Source organism: Salvelinus alpinus, chromosome 15, assembly GCF_045679555.1.
Source record: "Salvelinus alpinus chromosome 15, SLU_Salpinus.1, whole genome shotgun sequence".
Classification (NCBI taxonomy): domain Eukaryota; kingdom Metazoa; phylum Chordata; class Actinopteri; order Salmoniformes; family Salmonidae; genus Salvelinus; species Salvelinus alpinus.
In genome coordinates, this window is record NC_092100.1 from 35,977,336 (window position 1) to 36,000,360 (window position 23,025).

Genomic DNA, 23,025 nt, shown 5'->3' on the forward strand with positions numbered 1-23,025 from the left:
AGACCACATATCCCTCTGCTGATGTGGAAAAAGGATAATGTCAGGCATTACATTATGGGCAGCAATTGATGTAACGATATCATGTATCCTACTCAACATACCGTTTTGGGAGTGTAACCACAACATAGCAGATACTGTACATACACCAAATAAGGAGAATAGTAGATGTTATATTGAAGTTAACTTCTTTATTCTGGTTCATGCAATAGCATGGTACAGCATTAAGGAATTTAAAAGTCTGAGGTATAAAATACAAAGCATGATCAAAGAGTTAGCCTGCTAACTTAACTAAATGTTCTGAAATAACTTACATGTTTTACAAATTGGCATGGTATAATTGACTCAACAACAAAAAAACACAACTAAAAAGTTTAGTTCTTAATGAACCAGAAATTCAGCCATTATTTCTGTCTTTGATCCTGATTTGTAGTATAACCTCTGGAGAAAACAAAAACTACTTTTGTGCAACTTTCATCACCTAATGTTCACTTCACACAAAGATTAACACAACAAACTGGGAGAAGTTCTGTCGTTGCGGGTGGGTCACTAATTTAACTGACAGTGCCCTACTGTTATAAACTAGTTGCACATCTTCTACAGGAAGGAAATTGAGGAAATGAAAGAATCTGTGTCATCAGTAAAACTATTCATCATTAAAAAACTAATTTCTTCACTCACTGCCACAGGGTATTAGCAGTACATTCACCCTGGTAAACAAGATAATTCAAGGTTGGTTTCCCAAACACAGATTCTCCATTGAGCATGCGTTTTAGTCCAGGACTAGGCTTAACCTGTGTCCGGGAAACCAGACCTCAGTATCATATATGACTAGGTATACAGTATTATATTGTGACCTACATGTACAGTCCATTCGGAAAGTATTCAGACCATTTGAGACTTTTTCCAAATATTGTTATGTTACAACCTTAATCTAAAATGTATTACGTTCATTTTTTCCCTCGAATCTAAACAAAACACCCCATAATGACAGTGAAAATAGGTCTTTAGAAATGTTTGCAAATGTATTTTTTTTAAATAAAAGACAAATGCCTTATTTATATAAGTATTTAGACCCTTTGCTATGAGACTCCAAATTGAGCGCAGGTTCATCCTATTTCTATTGATCATTCTTGAGATGTTTCTACAACTTGGAGTCCACCTGTGGTAAATTCAATTGATTGCAGTGGTTTAAAGTACTTAAGTAAAAATCTTTAAAGTACTACTTAAGTCGTTTTTTTATATATCTGTACTTTACTATTTACATTTGACAACTTTTACTCCATACATTTTCCCCTCACACCCAAAAGAACCCCATACATTTGGAATGTTTAGCAGGACAGGAAAATTGTCTAATTCACGCTCTTATCAAGAGAACATCCCTGGTCATCCCTACTGTCTCTGCTCTGGCAGACTCACGAAACACAAATGCTTCATTTGTAATCATGTCTCATGTCTGAGTGTTGAACTGTGCTCCAGGCAATCCGTAAATTAAAAAAGAAACAAGAAAATCGTGTCGTCTGGTTTGCTTAATATAAGAAATGTTTAATGATTTATACTTTTGATACTTAAGTACATTTCAAACCAAATACTTTTACTCATGTAGTATTTTACTGGGTGACTTTCACTTGAGTCATTTTCTTTTAAAAGGTATCTTTACTTTTACTCAAGTATGAAAATTGGGTACTTTTTCCACCACTGATTGATTGGACATGATTTGGAAAGGAACACACATCTCAATATAAAGGTCCCACAGTTGACAGTGCATGTCAAAGCCATGAGGTCGAAATAATTGTTCGTAGAGCTTTGAGACACGATTGTGTCGAGGCACAGATCTGGGGAAGGCTACCCAAAAAAATTCTGCAGCATTGAAGGTCCCCAAGAACACAGTGGACTCCATAATTCTTAAAATTGAAGAAATTTGGAAACACCAAGACTCTTCCAAGCAATTGGCGGAGAAGGGCCTTGGTCAGGGAGGTGACCAAGAACCCGATGGTCACTCTGACCGAGCTCCAGAGTTAATCTGCGGAGATGGGAGAACCTTCCAGAAGGACAACCATCTCTGCAGCACTCAATCAATTTTTTTATTTTATTTTACCTTTATTTATCAGGCCTTTATGGTAGAGTGGCTTCCAGACGGAAAGGCACATGACAGCCCGCTATGAGTTTGCCAAAAGGTACCTTAAGGACTCTCAGACCATGAGAAACAAGATTCTCTGGTCTGATCAAACCAAGATTGAACTCTTTGGCCTGAATGCCAAGTGTCATGTCTGGAGGAAACCTGGCACCATCCCTACGGTGGTAGAACCATGCTGTGGGGATGGTTTTCAGCGGCAGGGACTGGGAGACTAGTCAGAATCAAGGGAAAGATGAACCAAGCAAAGTACAGAGAGATGCTTGATGAAAACCTAATCTAGAGCACTCAGGACCTCAGACTGGGGCAAAGGTTCACCTTCCAACAGGACAATGACGCTAAGCACACAGCCAAGACAATGTAGGAGTGGCCCAGCCAGAGCCCGGACTTGAACCCAATCTAACATCTCTGGATAGATCTCAAAATAGCTGTGCAGCGACACTCCCCATCCAACCTGACAGAGCTTGAGAGTGAAAGAAGAATGGTAAAAACTCACCAAATACAGATGTGCCAAGCATGTGGCGTCATGCTCCAGAAGACCAATCTGTAATCGCTGCCAAAGGTGCTTCAACAAAGTACTGAGTAAAAGGTCTGAATACTTATGTAAAAGTTTTTTTTATTTTTTATATACAGTTGAAGTCGGAAGTTTACATACACTTAGGTTGGAGTCTTAAAACTAATTTTTCAACCACCCCACAAAATGTCTTGTTAACAAACTATAGTTTTGGCAAGTCGGTTAGGACATCTACTTTGTGCATGACACAAGTAATATTTCCAACAATTGTTTACAGACAGATTATTTCACTGTATCACAATTCCAGTGGGTCAGAAGTTTACATACACTAAGTTCACTGTGCCTTTAAACAGCTTGGGAAATTCCAGAAAATTATGTCATGACTTTAGAAGCTTCTGATAGGCTAATTGACATCATTTGAGTCAATTGGAGGTGTACCTATGGATGTAGTTCAAGGCCTACCTTCAAACTCAGTGCCTCTTTGCTTGACATCATAGGAAAATCAAACAAAATCAGCCAAGACCTCAGAAAAAAAAAATTGCAGACCTCCACAAGTGGTTCACCCTTGGGAGCAATTTCTAAACGCCTGAAGGTACCACGTTCATCTCTACAAACAATAGTACACAAGTATAAACACTATAGGACCACGCAGCCGTCATACCACTCAGGACGGAGACGCGTTCTCCTAGAGATGAACGTACTTTGGTGCGAAAAGTGCAAATCAATTCCAGAACAACAGCTAAGGACCTTGTGAAGATGCTGGAGGAAACAGGTACAAAAGTATCTATATCCACAGTAAAACAAGTCCTATATTGACATAACCTGAAAGGCAGCTCAGCAAGGAAGAAGCCACTGCTCCAAAACCGCCATAAAAAAGGCAGACTACGGTTTGCAACTGCACATGGGGACAAAGATCGTACTTTTTGGAGAAATGTCCTCTGGTCTGATGAAACAAAAATAGAACTGTTTGGCCATAATGACCATCGTTATGTTTGGAGGAAAAAGGGGGTCGCTTGAAAGCCGAAGAACACCATCCCAACCGTGAAGAACGGGGGTGTCAGTATCATGTTGTGGGGGTGCTTTGAGGCAGGAGGGACTGGTGCACTTCACAAAATAGATGGCATCGTGAGGGAGGAAAATTATGTGGATATATTGAAGCAACATCTCAAGACATCAGTCAGGAAGTTAAAGCTTGATCGCAAATGGGTCTTACAAATGGACAATGACCCCAAGAATACTTCCAAAGTTGTGGCAAAATGGCTTAAGGACAACAAAGTCAAGGTATTGGAGTGGCCATCACAAAGCCCTGACCTCAATCCTATAGAAAATGTGTGGGCAGAACTGATAAAGTGTGTGCGAGAAATAAGGCCTACAAACCTGACTCAGTTACACCAGCTCTGTCAGGAGGAATGGGCCAAAATTCACCCAACTTATTGTGGGAAGCTACCCGAAATGTTTGACCCAAGTTAAACAATTTAAAGGCAATGCTACCAAATACTAATTGAGTGTACGTAAACTTCTGACCCACTGGGAATGTGATGAAAGAAATAAAAGCTGAAATAAATAATTCTCTTTACTATCATTCTGACATTTCACTTACTTAAAATAAGGTGGTGATCCTAACTGACCTAAGACAGGGAATTTTTACTAGGATTAAATATCAGGAATTGTGAAAAACTGAGTTTAAATGTATTTGGCTAAGGTGTATGTAAACTTCCGACTTCAACTGTATGTACATTTGCACAAAATATTGATGGGGGGGGGAAACAATTTAATAAATTTTAGAATAAGGCTGTAACGTAACAAAATGTGGAGAAAGTGAATACTTTACGAATGCACTCAAATCCATCATATCATATTATTAACACCACAGACTAGGCCAAAGTCACTGTACAATCATCCTGTCTTCAGAAAACACATACATCCCAAATCTTAGTGAACTTCACACAAAAACAAAATTGTGGTTCTCTTTCTTTTTTTTTTTCAAACTGATGAGAATCCAGTGAAAACCAGATCCCAGCACTATCCACAGTATAGACTCCATGTGCAGTCTTAAGGCGCTGTGGTTATCCCTGATTGAAGGCTAACGCCTACCGTAGCTTTGGTTCTCTCTACAGTAGAGCCACACTAACAGACCTTTAGGCTATTCCATATGGTCATCAACACTACTATACATTCAAATACATCCGAGACATAGGATCATGATCAACCAAAACTGGTATAAAGAGTTCCAGGGTACGTAAAGTAGTACACAGTATTCACAGTTCTACATGCGCTACATACCTTATACAGCCTGATGGCTCTGTGCCATGACCCAGGTACATGTGACCATTGAACGTTAGTCCCTAGTCCCTGTAAGTTATGTCATAACATCAATCAAGTCAGAGGTGACTTTATGGTCCCTCAAAAGCATCTTACACAACACAGAGAAAGAGAGAGATAGTGGGTGGGAGGAGAAGAGAGGAGTCAGCGGTCTTATGTATAGCCAAAAGGTTATGTGATGGTTGAATTGAGTAGTGGTTGTAGGTAGGTCACATGTATCTGTTGTGCCTGGTGGCTGCTGGTGGGGGTACGCTGGGAGCTGCTCGTGTGCTTCTTCCCGCTCCTCCCTCAGTATAGCCGCTTCTCATAACTACAGGAGGACAACACACAGACAACAATCAGGAATGCAAGTCAAGTCTCATTGAAACTCATATTAGACTAGATATACTAGATTGAGGGTTTTATCAAGTTGTTAGGGCTTAAAAAAGTACTTGTCTGTACTTCTAACCCTAGTTTTCCTGAAAACAAAAATATAACAAAGAGAAAATTGCAGTAGGAAAAGTTGTGAGCACAGGGAGAATGTACTTACATGGCACAAAAGAATATCTACGATGAGAGCATGAGTAAGAGAAAGAGAGAGAAGACATTTTGACTTAACTTCCTTCACTACTACTGTTATACTCAGGGGTAGGCAATTACAGTGCATTGGGAAAGTATTCAGACCCTGACTTTTTCCACATTACAGCCTTACTCTAAAATCGATTAAATTCTACAATCTACACACAATACCCCATAATGACAAAGCAAAAACAGGTTTTTAGAAAAATGTTTTTTATACATTTAAAATTTAACGGAAACCTCCATCAGGTTGGATGAGGAGCGTCGCTGCACAGCTATTTCCAGGTCTCTCCAGAGATGGCTCTGGCTGGGCCACTCAAGGACACTCGTGCTTTGTCTTGGCTGTGTGCTTAGGGTCGTTGTCCTATTGGAAGTTGCACCATCACCCTAGTCTTAGGTCCTGAGTGCTCTGGAGCAGATTTTCAGCAAGCATCTCTACTTTGCTCCGTTCATCTTTCTCTCGATCCTGACTAGTCTCCCATTCCCTGCCGCTGAAAAAAAAAAACACAGCATGATGCTGCCACCACCATGCTTCACCGTAGGGATGTTGCCAGGTTTCTTTAAAGACGTGACGCTTGGCATTCAGGCCAAAGAGTTTCATCTTGGTTTCATCAGTCCAGAGAATCTTGTTTCTCATGGTCTGAGTGTCTTTCGGTGCTTTTTGGCAAACGCCAAGCGGGCTGTCATGTGCCGTTTACTGATGTGTGGCTTCTGTCTGGCCACTCTATCATAAAGGCCTGATTGGTGGAGTGCTGCAGAGATGGGAGAAATATCCAGAAGGACAACCATCTCCACAGAGGAACTCTGGAGCTCTGTCAGAGTGACCATTAGGTCACCTCCCTGACCAAGGCCCTTCTCCCCCGATTGTTCAGTTCGGCCGGGCAGCCAGCTCTAGGAAGAGTCTTGGTGGTTCCAAAATTCTTCCATTTAAGAATGATGGAGGCGACTGTGTTCTTGGGGACCTTCAATGCTGCAGAAATTTTTTGGTACCCTTCCCCAGATCTGTGCCTCGACACAATTTTGTCTCGGAGCTCTACGGACAATTGCTTCGACGTCATGGCTTGGTTTTTGCTCTGACATGCACTGTCAAATGTGGGACCTTATATAGACAGGTGTGTGCATTTCGAAATCATCTCCAATTTATTGAATTTACCACAGGTGGACTCCAATCAAGTTGTAGAAACATCTCAACGATCAATGGAAACAGGATGCACCTGAGCTCAATTTCAAGTCTCATAGCAAAGGGTCTGATTACTTATTTACATAAGGTATTTCTGTTTTACATTTTTAATACATTTGCAAAAATGTCTAAAAGCCTGTTTTCACTTTGTCATTATGGGGTATTTTGTGTAGATTGATGAGGAACATTTTGTATTTAATACACTTTAGTATAAGGCTGTAATGTGATACAATTTGGAAACAGGGAAGAGGTTCGAATACTTTCCGAATGCACTGTATATCCGCAAATGGCCAGTGTGGCTGCAGGATTCTGCCCCAGCTAAAGCAGTTACAATTCTAGCACAATAAATCAACCAATCATAGTCAAAACGTAATTACTTGCATCTGCTGTTACTGCTTTGGCTGGAGCGAAAGCCTGCACCCACAATGGACCTCGTATGGTAAGACTGCCAATCCCCGGTTTAAGTAGCAACTCCTAAACAACATGTAGTCAAGGAGATACGGACGCCACTGGTGAGAACAAACACACACACACACACTACCACCCAGAGCAGAGTTAAAGGACACATCGGACATAGGCACAGAACATGAGACAAAAGGACAGGTTAGTCGATCACAGAAGAGAGGAGCACAAGATCTATAAGGAATTCCAGAGGAAAGGATGTGTAAGCGATACCAGAGGCAGGCAGGGACAGACTTACGAGTGCAGCCCGTGTACTCCCCCCTCAACCTGAGCTGACATGGTCCTCTTCTCAAACTTCAACTCCCCAGAGTACATCATGGACCTGGAATAACATACAACAATACATCACAAAAAAATGGAACAGAGAGACACAGATTATATCAAAGAAGTGGAATACAATAACACAGTCTAACATCTGTTCAGACTTACCGCAGTATGCAGAGGCTCTTGGCTCCGATGTCTTGGCAGCCATGTTGTATGCCAGCAATGAGATAGGGGGCAAACTTATGGATGGAGCCTTTATCCTGGACCGACCCTGACACACCCTGAGCCACCTTCACCTTGTCCCCCTCACTGTCGAGACACACACACATATCCCCCTCACTGTGGAGTTACACACATCTCTCTCCTTAGCCCTATTACTAAAAATAAACAAAACAATCTGTCTCCCTCTCTCTACCTGAAGTAGCGTTTCTGGCTGCTGCTGTTCTTCTCCATGGCGTCAAGGGAGCCCATCCCGCGATACTTCTTTAGTCGCACGCCGTCTGAGAAGAAATACTCCCCCGGGGCCTCCGTGGTAGCCGCGAGCAATGACCCCATCATCACTGAGGGCACAGAGGTCAGGGGTCAGAAGTGAAAGGTAAAAGGTAAAAGTCTGACCATCAATAGTAGCCTATGATGTGGATTTTCCTGTTTATGGAAAAAGGTTAAATATGCTGGGTGGGTTCAACACACACACACACCTGTGGATGCCCCGAGAGCGAGAGCTTTGACCACATGTCCAACGGTCTGGATGCCTCCGTCTGCGATGACAGGCACACCGAAACGCCTGGCATACTCTGCCACCTTGTACACTGATGTACCCTGGGGACGCCCACATGCCATCACTGGCACACAGCACAAAGCAACATGTCAGCAATTAGCAAATAGTTTGTCTTTTTAACTATACAGTCAAACATTCACTCTCCTCCCTCCCTCTCCATTTGCTGTTCCTCTCCGTACCTTCCTGGGTGATACAGATGGAGCCACAGCCCATCCCCACCCTCAGAGCATCCACACCCGCATCTATCAGATTCTTAGCCTGTGCTGCAGTCACCACTACAGAGAATGAAAAGAGAGGATGGGGAGAAAGAGAGAGAGACAGAGAGTGAAAATGCAAGAGAGATTAACGTGAAAGAGGCATTGCTAGAGAAGGTAGAGGAGAGCAGACTCACCATTTCCTCCCACCACCTGCAGTTCAGGGTATTTCTGTTTGATGTAGTTGATCATGTTGATCTGATAGACAGAGTTCCCCTGGGAGGAGTCCTACATGGTAAACAGACAGGGGTTAGAGGAGTAGAACGCAAAAATACATTAACCCAACTCCTTCCCCAGACCCACCAGCACCACCATGTCGACACCAGCCTGCATCAGCAGGTCCAGTCTGTACTTGTCCTCCTCTCTGGTTCCAATGGCAGCACCACACAACAGCTGCTTCCTGGAGTCTTTAGAGGCCAGAGGGTTGTCTCTGTTCTTCTTCAGGTCTGTCCTCGCTATGATGGCCACCAGCTCATCACTGTCATTCACTATGGGCAGCTTACCTAAGAAAGACAGAGGACACAAAAGGAGAAGATCTCAAAAAATTATTTCATTTACCAAACAAAGATAGATATTTGATCATGTCCTGTCTGAGTAAAGTATCTCTACAGAACATTGTGTTACTACCATATGGTACCTTTCTTGCTGCGCTGCAGGATATCGTTGGCTTCTTTCAGTGTTACACCAGCTGGTGCAACCACTAAATCTTCCCTCTTTGTCATGGCCTGCAAGAATCAACCATACATGTAAACCTCACAGGAATAGTATTCAATACGACAAGAGTCACTCAGTTAACAATATATGTGTTGACAATTGTAATGACTGTATGTCCAAACAAACATGTCATACAAACATGTCAAGCACAAACACACCGACCCCACAAACACACACCTCTTCCAGGGGTCTGTCATGGTCTTTCTCGGAAAGGAAGTCGATGTCTCGGGAAGTGACGATACCCACCAGCTTGCTTCCCATCTTTCCCGTCTCTGTGACGGGGATGCCAGAGAAGCCGTGGCGGACCTTGGCTTCGAACACGTCTCCCACCGTGTGGTGAGGACTCATTACCACCGGGTCTGTGATGAAACCCTGCTCAAATTTCTGACCACAAATAAATAATTTAAGAAACATTATTCAGCAAATGTACCAGGAGGTTTGAGTGTATTCACATACTGTTACATTGTCACAATGTAATTTGACATGAGACTTTATACTGTTGATGTAGTGGTATATCAATATATTTGTAAATCAATATATATCTATAGGTTGTCCAACCGCTAGCCTCCATCTTACCTTGACCAAGCGGACCTCGTTGGCTTGGAACTCTGGAGTACAGTTATGGTGCATGATCCCGATCCCGCCCATGAGCTACGACACACAGTGCACTGACCAATCAGGGTTAGCCAAACAAGATGTTTGCCCAATGAGACTTCAATATATCAGAGTCCAGGTATTATCACACATTTTTGGGGGGGGAAATACATAAAAACCCACAACCAAAAATACCACTAGTATATGACGTTTTGTGACAGATTTGTGGCCTTGTCTTATTGGTGTTGGCTGGATGAGAAGGTGAGGAGTAGCTCTATACTCACAGCCATAGCGATGGCCATGGAGGACTCAGTGACTGTATCCATGGGAGACGAAATTAGAGGAGTCTTCAGGGTGATCTTCCTGGTCAGAGCTGAAGTCAGGTCCTGGGAACAGGAAGTAGACAACGTCACACTAATATCACATTACAGGGATGTAAAAAAAAAACGTAACTACAAAAATAATAGCACCCTGCCAACCAAATATCTGTGACTCAGGCAAGACCAATCAGAACATGCAATACCTCATTGCCATTAGGTGGCACCATGGACATGAGCTGTCCCTGTTAAGTCCTGATTATACAGTCATATACACCACAGGGGATATACCCTTCTGGCAGTAAAGAACAAACAAGCTAAAAACACCAGCACCTGTAGCCTACTAAAGCAATTACACAGGACATGACTCTGACTCGCAGCCATGAGGGACTGGTGTTGCTGTTCTCATCAGTGTTAATCAAATTCTATTGGTCGAGAACACATATTTTGCAGATGTTATTGCAAGTGTAGAGAACAGAGCAGTACAAAACAATACACATATTAGAACGAGCAATGTCAGAGTCCGGAATGTAAGTATATATGCATATGATGGTGTGTATAAACAGTATGGACAGTATATGAATAGAAAAGGTGTGTACAGCAGTAGTTATATAGATTGAGCCTTCATTAGAATACAGTATATACATATGAATTGGGTAAAACAGTATGTAGATCTTATTAAAAAGTGACTGGGCAGAGGCCAGCTAGTGGTGACTATTTAACAGTGGCCTGGAGATAGAAACAGTTTTTCAGTCTCTCTGTCCCAGCTTTGATGCACCTGTACCGTCTCTGCCTTCTAGATGGTAGCGGGGTGAACATGCCATGGCTCTGGTGGCTGAGGTACTTGATGATCTTCTTGGCCTTCCTGTGACACCGGGTGCTGTAGATGTCCTAAAGCGGTGGTTCCCAAACTTTTTATAGTCCCGTACCCCTTCAAACATTCAACCTCCAGCTGCATACCCCCTCTAGCACCAGGACCAGTGCACTCTCAAATGTTGTTTTTTGCCATCATTGTAAGCCTGCATATATATATTAAATATGAGAATGAGTTTGTCACAAACCGGCTCGTGGGAATTGACAAAGAGCTCTTATAGGACCAGGGCACAAATAATAATATAATAATCAATAATTTTGCTCTTTATTTAGCCATCTTACATATAAAACTTTATTTGTTCATCGAAAATTGTGAATAACTCACAGGTTAATGAGAAGGGTGTGCTTGAAAGGATGCACATAACTCTGCAATGTTGGGTTGTATTGGAAAGAGTCTCAGTCTTAAATCATTTTCAACACACAGTCTGTGCCTGTATTTAGTTTTCATGCTACTGAGGGCCGAGAATCCACTCTCACATAGGTACGGGGTTGCAAAGGGCATCAGTGTCTTAACAGCGCGATTTGCCAAGGCAGGATACTCTGAGCGCAGCCCAATCCAGAAATCTGGCAGTAGCTTCTGACTAAATTCAATTTCCACAGAAGCGCTTGTTGCAATTTCGATGAGGCTCGCATTCAGATATCGGTAAGTGGACTGGAGGCAGGGCATGAAAGGTATAACTAATCCAGTTGTTTGTGTCATCCGTTTCGGGAAAGTACCTGCGTAATTGCGCACCAAACTCACTCAGGTGCTTCGCTATATCACATGACATTGTCCGTAAGCTTGAGTTCATTTGCACACAAAAAAATCATACAATGATGGAAAGACCTGTGTGTTGTCCTTGTTAATACAGACAGAAGAGCTCCAACTTGTTAATCATTGCACATTGAATAGCATATTGAATATAGTTGCGGAGAGTCCCTGTAATCCTAGATTCAGATCATTCAGGCGAGAAAAAAAACATCACCCAGATAGGCCAGTCGTGTGAGAAACTCATCATGCAAGGGGTCAGACAAGTGAAAATTATGGTCAATAAAGAACTTTAAGCTCGTCTCTCAATAAATAAAAAAAAATTGTCAATACTTTGCCCCTTGATAACCAGCGCACTTCTGAATGTTGTAAAAGCTTAACATGGTCGCTGCCCATATCATTGCATAGTGCAGAAAATACATGAGAGTTCAGGGGCCTTGCTTTAACAAAGTTAACCATTTTCACCGTAGTGTCCAAAACATCTTTCAAGCTGTCAGGCATTCCTTTGGCAGCAAGAGCCTCTCGGTGGATGCTGCAGTGTACCCAAGTGGCGTCAGGAACAACTGCTTGCATGCTCGTTACCACTCCACTATGTCTCCCTGTCATGGCTTTTGCGCCATCAGTACAGATACCAACACATCTTGACTACCAAAGTTCAATTGATGTCACAAAGCTATCCAGTACTTAAAAAAATATCCTCTTAATTGACCCCCCATAAATGTCTTCCTTAATTGACCCCCATAAATGTAACGAACATATACCAGGAGCTGTGCCAGGCCCGCCACGTCTGTTGACTCATCCAGCTGTAACGCATAGATTTCACTGGCTTGTATGCAAAGCAGTAATTGTTTTTCAAAACATCTCCTGCCATGTCACTGATGCGTTATGAGACAGTGTTGTTTGATGAAGGAATTGTCTGTATAGTTTTTTTGGCCTTTCCCCCAGCATTGTCCCAGCCATATCCGCGGGCAGCAGGAAGAATTAAGTCCTCCACAGTAGTATGGGGCTTGGCTGTCCTAGCCACTCGGTAGCTCACCATATAAAATGCTTTCTTATTAATGGTATCTGTTGCTTTTATTCATGTCTTACTACTCAAATTCTTAATTCTCGCTCAAAAAAACTCCCGCGGCTTGTTTTTCAAATTGGCATGTTTTGTTTCTAAATGTCTGTGCAAGAGTTAAGGTTTCATCGAGTTGTGAGATACTTTTGCACATATAACACACTGTGGCTGAGGAAAGGCACTACTCCCAATATAAGTGAACCTCAAAATCAATGTAGTTCTCATCATATTTGCGCCTCTTCGATGGTCCAACGTCCCTGTCTGTTGTTCGGTGCTTTCCCGGGTAAGGAGGCAGTAGCTCTTTGGCTGCATCAGATTCACAACTGTCAGTGTCCATGCTAGCTGGGCTAACAACAAATGTAGAATTACTGATGCTAGCATTGGATGTGCTCGTGGAAGCAGAACAACTTGTGTCGTCGACAGGTGCAGGTGTAGTACTGCTGGTAGTAGCAGTACTACCAGTAGAGCTGGTATGTGTCTCTATGGACACATACCAGCCTTACTTTTTTTTAACCATTTATCATTTTTCGAGTGAACGGAATGAGCAGCAGCTACGTTTGGCTATATATGGACCGTTAGTGGAATCCCCACGAGAGAGTAACGGTTAATGTGATTGGATGTTAATTATTTGACTAGGCATTCATTTTAGGCAGTGAAACGAGGCTACTCAGGTGAGAAAAAAAACGAAAAAGAAAAAAAATATGTTAATCACCCTGACAACATTGTGCGTACCCCTGGGGAATACCTGTCCTAGAGGGCAGGCAGAGTACCCCCGGTGTGCCGTTGGGCTGACCGCATCACTGTCTGGAGAGCCATGCGGTTGCGGACGGTGCAGTTGCCGTACCACACGGTGATACAGTCTGACAGGATGCTCTCAGTGGTGCATCTAGAAGTTTGTGAGGGTCTTAGAGGCCAAGACTAATTTTTTCAGCTTCCTGAGGTTGAAAAGGCACTGTTGCACCTTTTTCACCACACTGTTAGTGTGGATGGATCATTTCAGGTTGTCAGTTGTGCACACCAAGGAACTTTAATCTTTTCACCCTTTCCACTGCGGCCCCGTCGATGTGGATGGGGGCGTGCTCCCTCTGTGGTCTCCTGAAATCCAAGATCAGCTCCTTCATTTTGTTGAAGTTGAGGGAGAGGTTATTTCCTGGCACCACTCCGCCAGGGTCCTCACCTCCTCCCTGTAGGCTGTAATCAGGCTACTACTGTTGTGTCGTCTGCAAACTTGATGACTGAGTTAGAGACGGCCGTGGCCACGCAGTCATGGGTGAACAGGGAGTACAGGAGGGGGCTGAGCACCCACTCTTGTGGGGCCCTCGTGTTGAGGATCTGTGTAGCGGACGTGTTGTTGCCTACCATCACCACTTGGGGTCGGCCTGTCAGGAAGTCCAGGACCCAGTTGCACAGGGTGGGGTTTCTGACATAGGGCCCCGAGCTTAATGATGAGCTAAGAGGGCACTATGGTGTTGAAGGCTGAGCTGTAGTCAATGAACAGTATTCTTACATAGGTATTCCTCTTGTCCTGATTGGGTAGGGCAGTGTGAAGTGCGATGGTGATTGCGTCATCAGTGGATCTGTTGAGGCAGTATGCAGAAACAATTTGGACATCTTGAAGCAAGTGGGGACAACAGACTGGGATAAGGAGAGATTGAACATGTCCATAAACACCCCAGCCAGCAGATCTGCACATGCTCTAAGGTCGCGGCTAGTGATGATGTCTGGGCAGGCAGCCTTGTGAGGGTTAACACACTTAAATGTCTAAATCACGTCGGCCACGGAGAACGAGAGCTTACAGTCCTCGTGAGCGACGGCGCTGTGTTATCCTTGATTGTGTTAAACCTGTTCGGGAGCAAGGCGTCGGTGTCCGCGACGTGGCTTGTTTTCCCTTTATAATCCGTGATTGTCTGGAGTCTCTACAAAATAGAATTGCAACTCCACTTTACCTCTGTACCGACATTTTGTCTGTTTGATTTCCTTACAGAGGGAATAGCTGGAGTGTTTGTACTCGTCCATGTTCCCAGTTACCTCAACGTGGTAAAATGTGGTGGTTCGCGCTTTCAGTTTTGCACGAATGCTGCCATCGATCCACAGTGTGTGTGTGTTTTGCCCTGGGCATGTTTGCACAGGCACAGAAGCTGAGAATCCCTTTGAGGTTTCAACTGAGAGAAACACTCAGCAACCTCCAGTCCTCAGAGAGGCAGAGGACCACATGAGAGAAGTTGCTGCACACACACGACTTCTATGTACTTCTGGTTATGATATCATATGTATTTGTATGTTCCAGACAACAGCAATGGAGTTGACTAAAGCTGTAGCATGGCTATGATATTGTATATGTTACTTCTGTTGTTATTAGCAATGAAAAGGTCAAACAAACTCACCACTTCATCAGAGTTAAAGTCTATGAAACCAGGAAGAATCAGGAAATCACTGTAGAAAGAGAGAGGAGGGAGAGAGAGAGAAAACATTGTAAGGTCAGACACAAGTCCTTTTGCCAAACAGTAAGAAAACTGATTGGTGAACCCTAACCCCTGGCCAGCACAGCATCACATCCCTACACACTTAACCACTCTGCATATCACACATACACCCTCACACAGTGTGTATTAGAGATAAAGCCTCTTTATAATACTCCCACTGTACTGGATGAGACAATTTGATTGTCTCTCTGTGTAAACCTCCATCAGGGCTGATAACACAAGCCTAATGTGCTCATTCTAATTTTAAAGTAAGGATGCATAATGATCCTTATTCTACTGGTCTGGTCTCACCATATCATCTCAGCAGTCAGTGAGTGTTTGTTTTTACTCTCGGGGCAGCAACATGGCGTCTGGCTCTGAAGTTTGCCAAATTATATTTATGGTAATAATACTAGTATCTTACCACAACAGTCAACCTGACGGCAGGGTCTTATTCATGCGTTTCAGAGCTCTCTGAGTTATCGGGAACTGTGAACACATCTGTTATACTTCCGTAGTTGCCACATAAGTAAACAATTCAGCAATCAGCAACATGGACGGCACAGTGAGCAGCGCTCACCAACAACGTGGTTTCAGCACCGCTGTCATAGATAGCGCCACGCACCTGTTGAGGGTGTGGCTACAGGCTGAAGGCCTCTTCATTGACTCCCTCTTTCATAACTTTAAATTGCACAATTATAGCAATTTCAATCAATATCATTGGAAATGCTGCTCTCTAACTCTGGTAGAATGTATACAAAATATTACTTGTATGTGAGTCCGTCCCCGATAGAGAAGAGCTGCTGAGCTGTGAGTCCATCTTCAGGCACGTACCCTGTCCCTCCACTGATCAGGTAGTCAGCCATGCTGAAACACACACACACTTACATTCCTTCTTCTTTCCCATATATTGTACATAGGCATAACCCTGTTGACCATAAGAGGCGAAGAGCTTCTAGAATCTAGACTCTAATGCAGGATTTGTAGTTTTCACTCTGCAGATTAAACATAGACACATTTAATTATGTAATCCCCCATTATACCGTATCTCCATGTTTCATCTTCATGGCTGTTTGTGAAAATTCAAAGAGCGCCTGGGTAGAATACATGATCGTAAGTAAACTACATTTTTTGTTGTTGTTGCTCAACAGTTTATCCACCTTTGCGTAAAAATGCATTGAAAGTATAGGGAGCGTTACTTTTTTCACTCCGACCAGCGGCAAGAGTTTACCCACCTATTTTTCTTTTAACCACATCACTGATGGTCGTAAAACCATGTAATGGAGAGCTGGCTGTAACCTACCGTTTCTTGTTTTTACGTGATACAAGGGAATACACTGTATGTAGTTGTCTTTCTTCAGCACCTTATGATTATGGATGGATGTAGGACAACATCACAAGTTTACCTTCAGTGTGGTTGTTTACCTCTTGATTACATAAATACGTTGGCTCTGTAGTCAGAATATGTTGGTCAACCTACAGACTCTATAACCCTGTCAATGGAAACTCAGTCTGTGTGATGGTCATGCAGCAGGTAAGAGGCTTTAGTTACATCACTGTCTCCTGGGTAGCAGCTAACTGGGATTTATAAAGCTCACTGACCACCTCAATGAAAAAGCCTTGACTGGCAGATTAATATTTTGGCAGTTACTGTAGTTCATGTGGATGAAAGCCAGTAATTCACTAGGCTAGTGGCTTCTGGGACCCTGTCAGGGCTTCATTCCTGACTGATTGTTAGGGCAATTGGAGGTTAGCTGATTATGACTGGTACAGTATAGCCGCTTTGTTTCTCATCTGTGTGTGTGTGTGTGTCTGACTCACCTCTCAGGTTCATATCCGGCTTGGATGCGTGTGGCGCTGTATCTCTGTGCGGCCGTCTCGTGGCCGTGAGGGTTGGTGTGTGTGTAGGCTCCATGGGGGTTGGCGTTGGGGTGTGTGTGCTCCCCTTCGAGGGGCAAGAGGCGCGGCCTAGCGGGCTCGGTATCACCAACGATACGACGGTAGTCGATTTGGTAGGTGTCACGCTCACCAAACCGGTCGTAGCCTTGACCCTCCATCCCAGAGAAATCCAGAGGAAACCGAAGCCTCTCGCACACTTACGGCCTCACTCACGTCTCAAATGCACATTCAATGACTAACAACTACAATGAGTCACACACCTGACATGTCTCACACACACACACCTGTACATCAAATGCCACAAGAAAAGTCTTCCCCAGAGTGTGTGTTCTTTCTCTAACACACTGCTGACACAGAGTGGTCTGTGTCACACTCGTTATAAGAAATACCCACAGACACACACTCTCACAGCTGTGTCTTATCTCTTATGACGATATCAGTAGGACAAATTGAAATCATCCGGTCTGTGTCTTTAGGGTATTCTCCTGTCTTCTAGCCTCTCTGCAGATACAGTGCATGGGAGTTGAGGCCTGAGAATGGAAACCCTGATGTTCCTGAGAGAATGAAAGTTCCCTCTCTCTCTCTCAGTCAGACAGACGAGGGAAGGGTGGGTCACGTTGCAGGCTCAGAAGGCCTTTGAGGAGGAGCCGGTTTTAGAGAGCCGAGCTGAAGTCCCAGGTCCTGGGTGAGGCTGAGTGAGTGTCACCTAGATGTCCCCTGGATGTTCCCCGGTCTCAGGCAGTGAGGTGAGCCCCAACAAGGAGCGAGGAGAGGATGCTGTGAGGGTAGAGCACCCCCCCTGAGTCCTGGAGAGCCCTGGGAGCTGAGCTAGTGGAAGTGTGAGAGATAGAGAGCAGTTTGTTTGAGACTACCAGACTCTTTTTCCTCCACTCTCCTCTCCTGTCTTGTCTTAGCTCTGTTTGTGACTGTAGCAGACGTCAGTCCTACAAAGAGGATTGGAGGAATTAAAGCAGGAGGGGGCAACTAGGTGGAGTGGAGGGAGGAGAGAGGGAGTGAGAGTGGAGTGATAGAGGGGGCGGAGGGAACCGGTTGGTGGTGGCGAGATGACACACTTTCCCTTCCCAGTATCGCCATGGTGAGGGGAGTGTGTGTTACCAGTCTCTGACAGCTTTGTGTAGGCAGGTTAGCTAAACTAAACTCTGTGCTGCTCTGAACCCATTGACTGGGTGGAGGGTGACTGGGTTGCTAGGGACGCTCTCAGGAACATCATCTGCAGATGACTGCTTGTGACAATTACTGAGGGATTGGACCAAAAAAGCCTCTTCAATACTCACTTACAGTCTCTCTCTCGTATACTCTCTTTCTGTATGCCCTGTAGGGGAGAGTGGGGTAAATTGAGCCAAAAGGGTACATTTAGGAAACCATAAACAAAATTTATAATTTGACCAAATATTTAGGAAAAGGTCATAATTTCATCAGTTGGGACCTCTATCAGCTTCAATATGAGGCCCTAAACCTAGCATGAAAGTGCATCCTTATAGCTGTGTGGGCTAATATAGTCCAAATGTTTGCCTTTGGGTAAGTTGAGCAAATTGAAGTGTTTTCTTCCCAAGGGTAACACAAGGCATTATGGCTGGGATATGAGGTAACATCAGGGCCTGGCCTATGTTCCAAAAAAAGTTTTTTGTTTTTTTAGGTGTTAAGCCTGTCACACCGGTGTTAAAAGATGGTTAAAATTATTAAAAGACAAAAACATTATAGTGTTTGGGAAATAAAGATAGACATTGTTTTAAAAAGGTAGTGTTAATATTTCATTCAGTACAGAAATGTGTAGGCGGCTTAACTTACCCTATAGTTCTTGAAACCCCTATGCGGCATTCTGCTTTCTCGCTACAGGTCTCGGCTGTTAGCTTCGACCACGACTGCCTCATGTGAACTACAATCCTGACGCTGTGTTTTAACGTTTAGAAACATAAACAATCATCGCTTGCGATGCAGCTTTTGAAACATATGGCCCGTATCTTTCATCCGGAGAAATAATCCTTCAAATAAAAAAGATACACTTACTGTAGCAGTTTTTGCACAGATCCATACAGCTATGGGTGCCTCCATCTAAGGAAACTACACTTCCCAAGTTACGCTTACACACAGGTGTTCAGAGCATGCTAGTTAGGTAATTAGCACAGGTGGTCTTCTGTTTTCCATAAACAAGCACTGTAACATGGAGATATGGCTGTTTTGAAACACTAACCCTATCAAGGTTTGTATCAATTTAACCTTATTTTCTTTAATGCTGATATGTAAGATAAGGTGCTTCCAAAATGGCACTGCAAGCGATACATGTTAATATTCATACAGAGCGTCAGGGATCTCAACAAAACTCCCCCCTATAGTAGATGTCTTCATCCAATGACTAACATTGTATGTCTAGTAGAGCCCCACAGTGGAGGTATGATAATACCCATAAAACCTAGAAGTCAAACAGGGAAATGGTTCCAATTTTTTTTCCACCATTCAATTTTCCATAGGGGATTATAGAAACACTAAAAATAAGGGCTGTGTTTCATGTAGGCTTACCCTGGCATGATGTTTTTATAACCATATAAGTCTCTATCGGACAAGGTAACTTTTATCAATATATTTGGCTCTATTTACTCTTAGATTTGAAAATGCTAATTAGCATCAAAGTAAACATCCAAAACTACAAATCCCTGCAAGCTCCTGTAAGTCATTTCTAGCTGACACGTTTGCTAACAGGTATTGTGTCCATATAAACTTGCACAAGAAAGTTTACACAATTGTCCATTTAAAGAAATGTAGCCAATTTATTCACTACTACATTTAGTTAGTTAATACAGAGATTCTTACCTTTGCCTCGATTCGGCAGTCTCGTCCAGATTATCATGGCATTTGTAGCTCTATTAGCAGCTCTATCATGGCATTTGTAGCTCTATTAGTCTTTCATTTGGGGGGGGGGGTGTTAAATACCAGCGAATATATTGATAAAAGTCACCTTGTCCTAGAGAGATTTACACAGTTATCAAAATGTCACACCAGGGTAAGCCTACATCCAAAATCCCCTATGGGAAAAACAATTGGAACCATTTTACTGTTTGACCACTGGGTTTTATGGGTATTATGACTCATACTGTGGTAGTCTATGTAATGGAACTGAGAGTCACGATAAGGTTGTGCCAAGAGACCACTTTTTTGGGGACAAGCTATGTTTTCAAATCTGTTGTTTACATGGATTTTGATTATCTTCAGGGATACACAACATTGTGAAATATATGTAGATATCTTTGTTAGTAAGAATACTATATTTCCATTGACGAAGTGATGCTGAATGTAAAAATTGGCTTGGCTTACCCCACGATCACCTATTTACGCTACAATATTTGTATGTGACCAATAACATTTTATTTGGTAGCCTGAAGCCTCTCTATTCGAATCAACAACTTTGTATTTTCTATTCGCATTGTCCATATTGGGGAAGAAATATGAATATGTTATTCTCTGGATGTATGCCTATCTGTATTCCACATGTCAAAAATGCATGTTTGTTTTACATAACACAAGGCTATTTGTAACTCTAACGTTCCATAACGTTGTGCCTGCTGAACGCGCCCCTAGTGGCGTCTGAGGTGATGACGTCTAAAAAAGGCGACAGTCACCGCAGTCGTCAAAACGCGACGACAATGGCTACATGTGTGATGCTACGTTGCTTGTCTTCCAACTTTACCTCTGCCTTGCTCTATCGTTTGGCAGAGCTACCTCCCTCTCGGCAGGTATCCAGGGCATACTTACTACGGACTTTGTCCACTACCACCCGACTCTCATCAGGTAACGCTAGTTAAGCGTGTAGATATAACTGTTTTTCGGTTTGTGTTTAAGTTTGTGTACTCGAACTAATTTTACTTTTCTCCTGAATTCCACAGCGCTTAAATTCACAGACAAACACGAATGGATACGAGTAGAGGGAGCGGTAGGAACGGTTGGCATCAGCAAATTTGCTCAGGTGGGTTGTTCTCACGAGCGTATACTCCCACTAGTTCGTATGAGCCGCATTGGGACCTGTGGTCTTAACTACCTAGTGTTAGCGTGTGTTGTGGCACACGGATCATGAAGTGACACATTTAGTTAATTTCTCATTATCTAAATCTGTCACGCAGGAGGCTCTAGGAGATGTGGTGTACTGTGGACTACCAGAGGTTGGCACACAGCTGGCACAGACTGGTAAGGAGCAATTACTTCCATACAGACTTGTGAGGAGAGTAACGCGACCGCTGGTCCTCTAGGGTTATACTAGTCACCCTTCCTCAAGACCTGTTCATGACCTGACCTATCGCTGTCCTTTTTTAGATGAGTTTGGAGCATTGGAGAGTGTGAAGGCAGCTAGTGAGTTGTACTCTCCTCTAACCGGGGAAGTCACAGAGGTCAACACACTCCTTGTAGACAACCCCGGCCTTGTCAACAAGTCCTGCTACAAAGACGGTGAGCATACATACACACTCTACACCTGCAGACATGCATGCATACTCTAGTCTACACGTGCCCACAGATCAGTGATTATTTTAAGGAAAGACAGAATATTCAAACAGGGCCTATGTCTAGGCTAACCTCTGACCTGTAACCCCTGCTGGGACAGGTTGGCTGATGAAGATGACCATTGCCAACCCTAATGAGTTGGATGCTCTGATGGATGAGAAGGCTTATGAGAGATACATCAGATCCATAGAGGACTAGCACCGCCTAGCCCCAACCCTTATCACCCCCTCACCTGCCTGTCAATCACTAGTAGAGGAAGTGCACCAGTTGTGCCATGACACTACACCGGGGAACCAACAGAGATGCCAGAGAGACTGCAGAGCTCATCTGTATTGACCTGCCAGTGTTATTGTGCTCTGAATGTTAGGAGTCTTTATTGTACTGGTAATGACTGACTTAATGGAGATGCTGAGGACAAGTGTCTTACACCTGTGACATGTACAGTATGTGGATGCGTGATACTGTACTCCTGATGATGAGTCCTGATGCAGCCTATGGAAGAATCTCAAGTCTTTTCCTTGATTTCTTGTCTGCTCTCTGCCTCCTTAATAAAACAAATCAGAGGGTTTCACTCTGTTTTGAAGAATTGAGGAAAAGGCTTTTAAGATTCATCCTCAATATCTCCTTGGCGCTCATGCCTGCCCCAAGCACAGGGTATGAGGAACTTAAGATTGTGAATACTACTAGGAAAAATTGTCCTCAGAATTTCACTCTATCAAATACAGCTGTCTAGATCAGTCCGTGTGATAAGGGAGTAGAGGGAAGGGACGAACAATAAAGCACTTTGAATCTAGTGCAGGCTGGTTTCTGCTGTATGTTGCGCCTCTGCATGTACTGGCACTATCGAGAGGAGACTTAAAAATAAAATGTACACTTGTGTGTTTACTCTGAATGTGTTAGTACTGTATGTTTTCAACTTTACCCCCCCTTCAGCCTCCATTACAGAATGTTATTATAAATGGCTTTGGTAAATGACTCATTTAAATAAATTCATGTAAACAGCAGTTTGTTCCTGTTACAGCATAACCCATAATGTGGTTCCTGACGTTGCAGCATGATTGCATGACCTGGAACATGCACCCATTTTGAAACAGTTTTTTAACTACCAAGGTAGTCTTGCCTTTTCTCATTTGGTAAAAATCCATCCTCCACCTTCTGTGACCTGGGCCTTTTCTCAATTAGATTTGCTTAACTCCTGCGTCCTCTCCTCCGTCCTCGTTCGCCTCCTTAAAAAAAAAAAAAAGTTAGAGGTAATCGAGGAGAGGCGTCTGTGGACAAATGTGCTTGTATGAAATGAGAAGCTTCTCCACTCGCACGCCATCAGGCAAATTGTTTACAGAAGTGGATCCCAAAATGTGTAAAGTGATAAGAGTTGTGCAAGACATT

General features: G+C 43.3%; 2 protein-coding genes across 5 annotated transcripts; one reads left to right on the top strand and one right to left on the bottom strand.

Annotated features, from left to right (window-relative positions):
• Positions 1-1,009: 1,009 nt before the first annotated feature.
• LOC139539979 (inosine-5'-monophosphate dehydrogenase 1b-like) lies at positions 1,010-20,326 on the bottom strand. Of its 4 annotated transcripts, none has more exons than XM_071343441.1 (18): positions 19,159-20,326; positions 18,940-19,041; positions 17,053-18,463; positions 16,000-16,098; positions 15,154-15,202; positions 10,056-10,157; positions 9,754-9,828; positions 9,355-9,561; positions 9,101-9,188; positions 8,767-8,966; positions 8,601-8,691; positions 8,389-8,484; positions 8,130-8,273; positions 7,847-7,991; positions 7,597-7,740; positions 7,406-7,489; positions 5,497-5,513; positions 1,010-5,277 (listed from the first exon to the last, which is right to left on the bottom strand). In XM_071343441.1, exons 3-18 carry the CDS (start codon positions 17,286-17,288, stop codon positions 5,177-5,179), a joined length of 1,878 nt encoding a protein of 625 aa, XP_071199542.1. In that variant the 5' UTR covers positions 17,289-18,463; positions 18,940-19,041; positions 19,159-20,326; the 3' UTR covers positions 1,010-5,176. The 4 variants fall into 4 exon arrangements, with proteins under 4 accessions (XP_071199542.1, XP_071199539.1, XP_071199541.1 ...); XM_071343438.1 differs by lacking the exon at positions 5,497-5,513 and adding an exon at positions 7,083-7,179 and having other exon boundaries at positions 19,159-20,325; XM_071343440.1 differs by lacking the exon at positions 5,497-5,513 and having other exon boundaries at positions 19,159-20,325.
• A 372-nt stretch (positions 20,327-20,698) lies between these two features.
• Positions 20,699-22,643, top strand: LOC139539980 (glycine cleavage system H protein, mitochondrial-like). Its single transcript, XM_071343442.1, has 5 exons — positions 20,699-20,934; positions 21,030-21,109; positions 21,264-21,327; positions 21,454-21,585; positions 21,740-22,643. Exons 1-5 carry the CDS (start codon positions 20,739-20,741, stop codon positions 21,835-21,837), a joined length of 570 nt encoding a protein of 189 aa, XP_071199543.1. The 5' UTR covers positions 20,699-20,738; the 3' UTR covers positions 21,838-22,643.
• The last annotated feature ends 382 nt before the right edge of the window (positions 22,644-23,025 follow it).

Bases quoted from the DNA above. Each gene is read 5' to 3' on its own strand.
- LOC139539979 (XM_071343441.1), bottom strand. From the start codon at position 17,288: ATGGAGGGTCAAGGCTACGACCGGTTTGGTGAGCGTGACACCTACCAA. The intron at 16,099-17,052 runs GTGAGTCAGACA...TGTGTGTTTCAG, and splicing joins GCCGGATATGAACCTGAGAG to CATGGCTGACTACCTGATCA. The intron at 7,992-8,129 runs GTGTGTGTGTGT...CTGTGCCCTCAG, and splicing joins CGCTCTCGGGGCATCCACAG to TGATGATGGGGTCATTGCTC.
- LOC139539980 (XM_071343442.1), top strand. From the start codon at position 20,739: ATGACGTCTAAAAAAGGCGACAGTCACCGCAGTCGTCAAAACGCGACG. The intron at 21,110-21,263 runs GTGGGTTGTTCT...TCTGTCACGCAG, and splicing joins GCATCAGCAAATTTGCTCAG to GAGGCTCTAGGAGATGTGGT. The intron at 21,328-21,453 runs GTAAGGAGCAAT...GTCCTTTTTTAG, and splicing joins CACACAGCTGGCACAGACTG to ATGAGTTTGGAGCATTGGAG.